Source organism: Clytia hemisphaerica, unplaced genomic scaffold (genome assembly GCF_902728285.1).
Source record: "Clytia hemisphaerica strain Z4C2 unplaced genomic scaffold, Clytia hemisphaerica genome assembly, whole genome shotgun sequence".
Taxonomy (NCBI): Eukaryota; Metazoa; Cnidaria; class Hydrozoa; order Leptothecata; family Clytiidae; genus Clytia; species Clytia hemisphaerica.
In genome coordinates, this window is record NW_027104240.1 from 271978 (window position 1) to 283789 (window position 11812).

At 40.1% G+C, this 11812-nt stretch overlaps 1 protein-coding gene across 1 annotated transcript; it reads left to right on the forward strand.

Annotated features, from left to right (window-relative positions):
- The first annotated feature begins 5518 nt into the window (after window positions 1-5518).
- LOC136816296 (uncharacterized) lies at window positions 5519-11473 on the forward strand. The gene is made up of 2 exons (XM_067072624.1): window positions 5519-6305; window positions 11360-11473. The coding sequence occupies exons 1-2, from the start codon at window positions 5519-5521 to the stop codon at window positions 11395-11397; spliced, it is 825 nt and encodes a 274-aa protein (XP_066928725.1). The 3' UTR covers window positions 11398-11473.
- Window positions 11474-11812: the final 339 nt, after the last annotated feature.

Below are 11812 nucleotides of genomic sequence, written 5' to 3' on the forward strand. Positions count from 1 at the left end.
GTAATTTTGAACACCACAATTGATTTTTAAGCGCCTTAAACTACAGTTGGAAAGTAGAGTTATATCTCTGAGTTTTAACATGAGACTTAAAACTTAGTTAGGACCTTAGGATCTCAGGATTTAAAAGCTCAAATTTGCTCGAATGAGGCTTGGAATATAGCCTAGAAGCCATCAAACCCCTCTAAAATCAAAATATTCAATGGAAGAAAGTGGAAGTGCTAAAATAGCAATTCTCGCCCGAACTTTAAATTCTGAAAAACGTTAAAATACACTAAAATCTCAATATATTTCAAGGGAGATTGCAGAGTCTCTATAATAAGTCCATGGTAGCATAACTACTCAAACACTTTGTGTTGGGTGATTTTTTTAACCTACGCGGAGCGCTTAATAACTACTTGTTGTATAAAAAAGGAAATTTCCTAGATTCATTAGGGATAAGAAAAAGACAAACTGAGCTTTCAAAATGGGTAATCAGATCAATTAGCTCAGGAAAATTCTTTTTGATGATGATAAAACGAGATGACGTCAAGATAAGAATGCTACTGGGACACCATTTAAGCGGAACTAGAATACTGAAAAACGTGCGCAAAATTAGGAGATGTTTGCCCAACTTCCTTATACGTAAAGCTATGAATGCTATCCTTGGTCGCTTTAGGCTCCCTGCTGGGGCAAATTTCCGTCGAAAAAACACGTCAAAATAGTGGTTTCAATAACGCCACTATCGAAAAACACCTTTGAATGTTAGAATGGTTATCTGCATCACCAGTCAAAATTTTGCGTGAATCGCATTAACATAAATGAAATCATCGACGTTTTTCGTTAACGACGTTATTGAAGCCGTCTGTTTGAACGTGTTCGTGAACGATTTTGTTTTTGGACGAATTTTGTAACTTAAATATCATTGTTTTGCCGATATCTCGAATTAGGATTATTTTGAGTTTTTGGCACAGCACTTCTTGGAATCCTCTCGTCAAAACGCTTCTTCTTAGCTGTACATGACTTTCTAAAAACGATGGAAACTGGTGGGCATCGCACCTGATAAGGTTTTGGACATTCCTTAGCAAACCTCAGAAAATCTCAGCACCAACCAGAAAGAATTAGCTTTTGATATTCGGCAGTTATGTTACCCTAGTGACCTTCTATGATCTGAGTGAAAAACATTTTTAAAAATAATAAAATCTGAGTGTAAAAACCTTTTTAAAAATCTTTTTTTTTTCAATTATAAAATCAACAACATTTTTTGAAAAATCTGTATCACTCAGATCAGACCTTTCTATGAGGGGAAGCTGTGTTGATAATTTCAAGTCAATCGGACCATCCAATCCCGAGATATTTCCGCCACAAGATCAAAAACCCCCGGTTTTGCTATTTTGAGTAAACTAGCTTTAATAAAACTATTTATTGCTGTTGTTTGATTCTAAGATAAACATCCTAAAGTACCGGCCCTGACTATAAGATACAAAGCCGACCTTACGGTACCGACTATCTATATTATAGACTAGATCCTAACATCTCTCTTAATACAATGAATATACCATCAATAGTTTAAACGTTCACATCATGTTTCAAACTGTTTTTGCTTAAGAACCTCGCGTCTACTTCTAGTTGTGTATCTCATCTCATCACTGTCTTTTACGCTTTCCTGTTTAAAATCACTCATCTCCATATTGTAAGGTACTGTTCCGTCTGACTCACGGCCAGAGTCTGTTAAATCATACTAAATAGTGTCTGATGCAGAACCTTCTGAAAGCTCATTTTCCTTGGGATTGGGGTTTGAGGGGCCCTGGTGGGGAGCTAGGGGCAAGGGGACCCTTTCTCTATGTAGGTGACTAGGTGTTGGCCTGATGATTGTAAACCTTTCTCAGTTGATTTATTTTCTCAATATTTTGCCGTTAACGTTTATCGTGTATGATCTTGCGGGGCCACTCAATCTAGGACCGTTCCTTTTGCTGACCATTGTTTTATTTTAGCGTCTTGTATAGCCACTTTACTACCTGTAACAAAAAGTTCTAGTTTTGTAATTTGTAATTTCATATTGTATGGTAACTTTTCTCGGATAGTCTTTGTTAAGATTCCTCTGATGCATCTCAGTCTGGGCTCATGAATTTTGGGTAAGTTGTCTGTCAACTGTCGACCCATAAGAAGTTGTTTTGGTGATAGTCTACACTGTAAGGGCGAGTTTCTAAGGATAAGTAACTCTATTAGAATGTCTTGGTTGGATCTAATACACTTTTTCGTTCTTTTGACACTCTTTATCATGGATTCTACTAACCAAGTCAGATGTTGCGGAAGATAAGACGTAAACCTCGGCCACAATGAATAGTAATTCGCAACAATTAAATAGTTCTCTCCTCCAAAATAGAATATATCACTACCCAATTGTTACCATGCTCTATCCGGTATGCCTTGATGCAATGATGGACTCTTTGGCTTTGATGACAGTAATCTTGCACAAGTTCTACATTGTTTCACGATTGATTTAACGCCCCTAACCATGCCGGGCCAAAAAACACTCTGTCTTGATCGTCGATTTTGCTCGCACTTTTCTATCCCGTTGTGTCCAGCGTGTATTCTAGTCAGAGTTTCCAGTTGCAGTTTTTTCGGTATAACTATTCTATCTCTAAACATCAACAAATTGTTCAAGGTTCAATATTGTCAAATTAGTTCTATGCTCTCAGTATGGTGAACACTGGTTGTGATTTATTAGCCAGCCATTATGAATGTGATATTGAACTTCTTCTAATAGTTTTTCTGGTTTAGTTTCTTTGGACATTTTAGTAAGCATTTCGTTGGAGGCTGGTAAGGTAGTTATAACGTTATTCACGTGAATGTTAATTTCTTATTCGTAAATAATATCACTTTCTGATGGTTGTGAGCATGGTGCTCGCGAGAACGCATCTGCATCTATAAAGGTCTTTGCCTAGTACGTATGATACTGTAAAATTAAATTTCAACATTCTCATTCTTTGAATCCTGGGTGATAGTTCAGAAATAAGTTTAGTGTTCAAAATAGGAATGAGGGGCTTATGGTCGCTTTCTAAATTGAAATATTGTAGTCCTTGTAGGACGTTAGGATGTTATCTATTTCGACTTTGCCAAGGCCTTCGATACAGTTCCACACCGCAGATTACTCAAGAAACTCGACGCATACGGTATCAAAGGATACACGTTAGACTGGATCAAATCCTTTCTGTCGGATCGATATCAGTATGTCGAGGTAAATGGTAAACTATCCAAGGAAGGTAAATTACTCGGCGGTGTCCCACAGGGAAGTGTTCTTGGTCCATTAATTTTTGTGTTATATATCAACGATCTACCTGAGGTTACAAGCTCTGATATGTACCTCTTTGCAGACGACACTAAGCTTGTTGAGGAGATAAATAGTGCTGAAGATGCCATTCGCTTGCAACATGATACCGACGCAATGGAAAGATGGTCAAAGGACTAGCCACTCAGATTTCACCCAGATAAATGCCACGTGCTAACACTGGGAAAATTTTGGAACATCAAACATGCCCATCCATACAACATAGACGGGTTAATCCTGGAGCACGTGGATCAAGAAAAAGATCTCAGAGTGATTATCGTCGGGGAACTGAATTTTGAAGAACACATCTTTGGTAAAATCAAGAAAGCTAACTCAATCGTTGGTCTGATCAGCAGAAGTTTTGACTTTCTTTCACCAGAAATGCTCCGCACTCTTTTTATAGCGTTCGTCCGACCTCGTCTTGAGTATGCTCAAACCGTTTGGTCTCCATGACTCATCAAACACATCGATGCCATCGAGAGTGTTCAGCAAAGGACCACGAGACTGGTTAGTAGTAGAGGGCATTTTGTAAAATCGCATGACTGTTTTGTTAGAAGCACTTGTTATACATTTTTGGAAAGCTAAGGGGTAGGGGAATCGAAATTACTATGTTTCCAATTTTTTTTCGGACACTTTGGTGTGATTTTCGGACAAATATGACGGTCTCAGGCAAAAATCATAGGGTTAAAAATTAATGAAAATTTTAGCTCGAGAAAACGGAGACCTGTTGTATATTTTAGGAAAGCTCTCAAAAAATTAGGATTAGAGATATTTTGCAAGTATAGGTGATTTCAGTACCTAAATCGAGATATTGAGCTTCAAAAAGCGCAAAAACTGGACAAAATAGCTGTTTCTGGCTGAAAAACACGATTTTCAAGGGTTAATATCTCGAGGTTTGGGTGCGAAGCGTATCAGTGGAAGGGTGTGATTTTAAGGCGTTGTGGGTGCAAAGCGTATCAGTGAAGGGTGGTGCGAAGCATATCAGTGGAAGGGTGTGGTTCTATGGTGTTTTGGGTGCGAAGCGTCTCAGTGAAGGGTCTAGGTTCTAACGGGTTTTGGGTGAAAAGCATATCAGTGGAAGGGTGTGGTTCTATGGTATTTTGGGTGCGAAGCATATCAGTGAAGGGTCTAGGCTCTAACGCGTTTTGGGTGCGAAGCATATCAGTGGAAGGGTGTAGTTCTATGGTGTTTTGGGTGCGAAGCGTATCAGTGAAGGGTCTAGGTTCTAACGCGTTTTGGGTGCGAAGCGTATCAGTGGAAGGGTGTGGTTCTATGGTGTTTTGGGTGCGAAGCGTATCAGTGAAGGGTCTAGGTTTTAACGCGTTTTGGGTGCGAAGCGTATCAGTGGAAGGGTGTGGTTCTATGGTGTTTTGGGTGCGAAGCGTATCAGTGAAGGGTCTAGGTTTTAACGCGTTTTGGGTGCGAAGCGTATCAGTGGAAGGGTGTGGTTCTATGGTGTTTTGGGTGCGAAGCGTATCAGTGAAGGGTCTAGGTTTTAACGCGTTTTGGGTGCGAAGCGTATCAGTGGAAGGGTGTGGTTCTATGGTGTTTTGGGTGCGAAGCGTATCAGTGAAGGGTCTAGGTTCTAACGCGTTTTGGGTGCGAAGCGTATCAGTGGAAGGGTGTGGTTCTATGGTGTTTTGGGTGCGAAGCGTATCAGTGAAGGGTATAGGTTCTAACGCGTTTTGGGTGCGAAGCGTATCAGTGGAAGGGTGTGGTTCTATGGTGTTTTGGGTGCGAAGCGTATCAGTGAAGGGTCTAGGTTCTAACGCATTTTGGGTGCGAAGCGTATTAGTGGAAGGGTGTGGTTCTAAGTTGTTTTGGGTGCGAAGCGTATCAGTGAAGGGTCTAGGTTCTAACGCGTTTTGGGTGCGAAGCGTATCAGTGAAACTGGGTGGAGAATTAGGCGGGGTCTACTTTCGGTCAGTAAATTTACCTCTGGGCGCCAAGCGTATCAGTCACTCTCACTGATAGGCTTGGTGCCCATGGGCCCTGTAATGTCAACCTGATCCGATTTTACATCAAAAAATCTTGCAAGATTTTATGGTGCGACCATGGGATCCGAAAAGTGGCCAAAAGGCCGCGTTCGGCCAGTGCCCTTCCTTGTAAATTCTACCGAAGAAGGACACAGTCGACCAGCACGAAACAAAATTTTTGAAATATAACCAACTTATTAATCTTTTTTAATCTGACTAATCAGTGAATTTAATAATGGCCGACAACGAACAAGCTGTAGGAGGAAGACCTGGAAGCCCTATACCTGAAGAAGTTCAACCTCCAGCAAAGAGATTCATGCTTCCAGACATAAAATCGGAATCAACATCCTGGGAACTGTCTGAGGAATTGGCTGAATTTTTACAGAACAGGAACCAGACCTATCTCCAAGAAAAGGAACTGGAGGTATTCACTACCATTCAACCACCAAAGAACATTAAAACTGCCACAAAATTGGATCCTTTCATGAAGGCACTACTGGACAAGAAGGGTCTTCATAAAATTGTGTCACAAGACAACGAAAACCAGAAAATACACGAGAGACTATTTCAAGTGTTAGGACCACTGTCTTCAGCATGGCAAAAAATGCAGGACGTGGTTAACGGTGGTGATGAAGTTGAAGAGATTGATCCTGCGACAGTTCTGGGAAATTTGAATGATGCTGTTGTCATCTTGGGCCAAGTGATCAACAAGGTCACATATGAAAGGAGATTGTCAATACTGGCAGGTTTGAATGACGTGAAACAGGCCAAGAGCCTTATTAAAGACAACGTTGAGGACCTGAACTCGGAGTCAAAATTTTTATTCGGTGAATGCTTTCAAAAGCATGTGAAAGCAACAGCTAAGGCGCAAGATGCTGCAGAAAAACTCATGGGAAAGTCATCATCAACAGTCAGAAGACGTTTTCCACCAAATACTCGGCCCAATCAACAGGGCCCTTCCACGAACCACATGCCACGTGGAGGGGTGTCAAGAGGTCGTGGTTTTAACAGATGGAACAGAGGTAAGAAAGTTTCATCAACCAAACATAACACTCAAGGACTCACAGGTAGCCAATCAATGGGAACCAGAGAGTCTCAATTTTGTCCACCCAAAGCTATCAAATCTTTTTCCAGAAAATTCAAAAATACAAAATATTCCGCAATCAGCGGGCAGGCTAAGGCTCTTTCTAGTAAACTGGAAAATATTGACTTCAGATCAGACAATTCTAGAGATTGTGAGCGGGTGGAGACTCCCAATAGTGGGCAAACCCCGACAGTGGGGGGAACCAAAACAAATTCCTATGACTCAGGAGAAAAAAGAAATAGTGAGCAAGGAAATAGAGACTATGATACAGAAGGGTGCCCTGAAAGAGGTACAATCTGTGAAGGACCAATTTCTGTCAACAATTTTTGTAAGGCCCAAAAAGGAGCCAAACAAGTTTCGCCCTATTATCAATTTGAAAAAAGTGAACTCATACATGCCATACATCCACTTCAAAATGGAAGGGATGAAGAATGTGTCAGACCTGTTGAATCAGGGAGACTACATGATAAAAATAGATTTGAAGGATGCATATTGGCACATCCCAATCCATCCGGAGAGCCAAAAGTATTTACGTTTTCGATGGGAGAAAAAACTTTACGAAATGTATGTTCTAGCCTTTGGGGTAGGCCCAGGCCCACGAATCTTTACAAAATTACTGAAAGTACCATTGACAGTCCTAAGGAGGCTGATGATAAAACTAGTGGCATACTTAGACGACCTACTGATCATTGGATCGACAAAAGAGGAAGCCATACAAGCAAGGGATTCAGTGTTATTCCTGCTGCAGAAATTAGGGTTTTCGATAAATTGGGAAAAATCAGAACTGAAGCCATCACAAGAGATGGAGTTTCTTGGCATGATAATAAACAGCAACACAATGACAGTGTGGTTGCCAGGAGAAAAGGTCCACAAAATATTGAACCTCTGTCAGGACACTCTGAAACAGAAAGTTATAAGTTTAAGGAGTTTAGCGAGCCTAATAGGGAAACTACAGGCAACTCTGCCAGCCATATCAATGGCACCTATGCAAGTGAGAGCATTGCAACAAGACCTGATAGAGGGACAACATCAGAAACTGGGATACGAGGAGGAAACGAAGTTTCCAGCGATTGAAAAAAGCTGGAAAAACAGGTTCTCGACAGTTTTGCACGGAAATGCATTTAATTATGCATGCACGTCATTATGTAATAATGAGATGCATGCGCTATTCAGCCTTTATATTCTGTTCAAAAAATTGAGAAAATCCTCGCTCTTGCATTCACTCAAAGAAGTTAACTCATGCAAATTCAAACAATTTCGTTTTCTATTTCATGCACTTATCTGGACCAACGATCAACCACCAAGGAATACAATAGAATATACTAAAAGACGATCGATTACCAAAACAAACGCCGGTCATTGGAGATTGACGCTCTTATCAACATTCACCACCGACAACTTATTATCAAACATGGAATCATGGATGTGTTTTATTAAGTTGATGAATTTGGTATTCCTTAAACGAAAATTACAAATAGATTGATAACATTTTGAAGCTATGAAGCTCATACCTCGTAAAAACCCATTATAACAATTATAATTTAAATTTATGATCTCTTACATTTGACGGTCAAACACTTGCAGATGGAATAATTTCGTTAGTAAAATATTTGTACATAAAGGGGAGAAGACCTTTAACCTCCGAAGGTCGGGGTGACGGATGCCATTGGTTCGGAGATAATGTTTCCTCCAGAATAAACAGCCACTGGGGGTTTTACGCTACACGCTTCGTCACAAAAATTCAATTGTATTTTATTTGAGCTTATCCAACTTGTAATTTACTACTAATTTTGTTAAACATTTTTTTTACCACGAGTGTTAATGCAAGCAAATACCAATGAAAAAGTAACTTTATTGTTTTCTATTTTTCTGTTCATTTCGAAAAGGAAAAATAGTCGAGAAATAAAACTCTCGGAAGAATCCCTAAAGGAACTACAATGGTGGGTGAACAACATAACATTGAGCCAGGGAGCTCCAATGAAACTGGGGAATCCAGACTTAGTGATCCACACCGATGCCTCGTCGGAAGAAGGTTGGGGAGCTTCCCTAGAGGGGGGGAGATCAACAGGGGGAGTGTGGACGAAAGAGGAGAAGGAGAACCACCACATAAACGAGTTAGAACTCATAGCAGCAGAGTTAGCTCTGAAAACTTTTTTGAAGGACAGGAAGCCCAGGTTAGTACATATATTCATGGACAACATGACAGCATTACACTACCTAATACACAAAGGGGGGACCAAATCGAAAAAAATAACAACTATAGCCAAAAGGATTTGTAGTAGGGGCCACTATGTCTTCCCGTGTGCAGAAGCTTGTGCGGAGGGTTTTTATGATTGAATATTGTTCCTTGAATGTAGAAGATCAAAATTTGAGAGGTGGGGCCGGGTGTGACCACCCGTTGCCATGGAAACTGACGTCATAGGTTACTATGGCAACCAAAATTAAAAGTCGTCAAAATTGAAAATTTTTTGTTCAATTCGAAAGAGCATGAAAAACTGATAAAGAAAAAGGTCACAACCTATATCTGAAAATGAATATATCAGGAGATATTGAGGAAATAAGGCAAAATGACGTCATAAAACGATGACGTCATCGGAAAATAAAAATTTGTCAAAATTCGAAAATTTTTGGTTTTTTGGAAAGAAGACCCTCCAGTGAACATAAAATATTATTACGAAAAAGTCTGAAAATCCTTTTTCAGAAGTCTATTAGCCAAAATTGAGATTTTAAAATTTTGCCTGTCGAAGGTTGGAGCTTGGGGTACGCACAGCCAGCACATTTACAGGCAAAATTTTAAAATGTCAATTTTGGCTAATAGACTTCTTAAAAAGGATTTTCAGACTTTTTCGTGATATGATTTTATGTTCACTGGAAGGTCTTCTTTCCAAAAAAACAAAAATTTTCGAATTTTGACAAATTTTTATTTTTCGATGACGTCATCGTTTCATGACGTCATTTTGGCTTATTTCCTTAATATCTCCTGATATATTCATTTTCAGATATAGGTTGTGACCTTTTTCTTTATCAGTTTTTCATGCTCTTTGGAATGGAACAAACATTTTTCAATTTTGATGACTTTTTATTTTGGTTGCCATAGTAACCAATGACGTCAGTTTCCATGGCAACGGGTGGTCACACCCGGCCCCACCTCTCAAATTTTGATCTTCTACATTCAAGGAACAATATTCAATCATAAAATCCCTTTGCACAAGCTGCTGCACACGGGAAGCTTTTTCGCGACATAGTGGCCTTTACTATTGGGAATTTCTCAACGAGAATGGGACCATGATTACTGCGTCCTGGATCCCATCAAAAGAAAACAAAATAGCGGATTGGAGGTCAAGACAAAAAGCAAACTCCAGCGAGTGGGAGCTATCAAACCAAATATTTTGGAAACTAACAAATTTATGGGGATTACCGGAAATAGATTGCTTTGCATCAAGGATAATGAGAAAACTACCTCTTTACATGTCCCTAAATCCAGACCCAGAGTCGTTAGCAACAAATTCTCTTTACCAGAACTGGGGAAAATACCCTTACCTGTTTCCACCCTTTTGCCTAATGGGCAGGGTTTTAAAGATCATCAAGAAACAATCAACTCCAAAAGCGCTAGTAATAGCTCCGCTTTGGCCAGGACAACCTTGGTTTCCAGTGTTGCTATCAATGTTGATAGCAGAACCTGTCCTGTTACCTCAGAAAAGAAACATACTTCTGAATCACATGCAAAAACCACACCCGTTAGTCTTAAACCACACCCTACAACTTGCGGCGTTTCTAGTATCCGGGAACAGTTACAGAAGCAAGGCTTTTCAGAATCAGCTTCCTCAATCATGGTCCAGGCAAGACGCGAAAGCACAACTTGTGCTTACAAAACGCCTTGGAGAAAGTGGGTTCTGTGGTGTGGCGGGAAACAGGTGGATCCCTTTGAAGCACCTGTAAACGTGGTAGTTGAGTTTCTCACAGAACTTTACCATGAAGGATATGAATACAGAACTATTAATGTGTATCGATCAGCCATATCTGCCTATCATCATCCTGTGAACGGGATCAGGGTAGGACAGACTAAAGAAGTTTGTCTATTGTTGCCTGGGATAGACAATCTAAGACCCCCGACCCCAAAGTATAATGTAATCTGGGAGGTTGAGGACGTCTTGAACTGTTTGAGAGACTTAGGAAAGGACCAAGAGTTGACTAATAAGGATTTGACTTTAAAAACAGTTATGCTGATGGCCTTAACTGCCATTAAGAGACCTTCCAGACCTTCACATTTTTGACACAAGATACATGGCAGTTGGAGAAAATAAAATAGTTTTTAAAGTTAGTCAGAAACCAAAAGGTTTTAGGAAAAAAGGGAAGAGTCCAAAACCGGTGTGCTTTATTGCGTCAGGGGTTAGACTATGCCCAGTCTCCACCATCAAAAGTTACATAGACAGAACTAAAGCGTGGAGAGAAGAGAATGGAGAAACAAGATTTTTTCTCAGTTTTGTCAATCCACATAAGGGTGTCACCTCTAGCACTATTGGGAGATGGTTAAAAACAGTCTTAGGTAACGTTGGGGTAGACATCTCAAAATTTACAGCACATTCTACTAGATCTGCAGCCTCCTCTAAACTCAAGGTATTGGGAGCCTCAGTGTCGGAAATAATGAATTGTGGGAATTGGAGCAGTGCTTCAACATGGCAAACTTTTTATCATAAACCTATTCTTAGCAATCTTGAACAGGCTCAGAAGGAGATGTTAAAATGAGCTTTGAACAAGGAAGGGCACTGGCCGAACGCGGCCTTTTGGCCACTTTTCGGATCCCATGGTCGCACCATAAAATCTTGCAAGATTTTTTGATGTAAAATTCGAGAATTTTATAAGCGCGACGCGAAGCGTCGCGCGAAATGAAATTTAGATTTTACATCAGAAAATCTAAGAGAATTTATGGTGCCTCGCCCTCCCTCCCTGTTGACATAAATTCTTATCATCTGATTCTATCATATTTTTCAGGATGGAACGGTCGCGGAAGAGGACGCGGTTTCAATTAATTTTTATTAAAGAAATAAAACGATTAACCCTGTACGGGTCAAAAACATATTTATTGTCTCAGATTTCTTTTGTGAATCATTTTATAGCGATTTAGATTTAGTTAAAACTTGTTTCGATCACTCAGGACAATTTTCGGCATTATTCTTTATTATAAAACTCTAGATTAAAACCTAACGTAATCTTTATCCATTGTGCTGGTCGGTTAGTTAGGCCTTTTCGGAACCATGTTCGCACCATAAATTCTCTTAGATTTTCTGATGTAAAATCTAAATTTCATTTCGCGCGACGCTTCGCGTCGCGCTTATAAAATTCTCGAATTATCTGATATTCCGAAGGCGCGAATTTGGCGGCCGCCGCCCCCCAACGCTAAAGTGGAGACAACGGAGACAACGACTGATAGTCAGGGTGGCACTT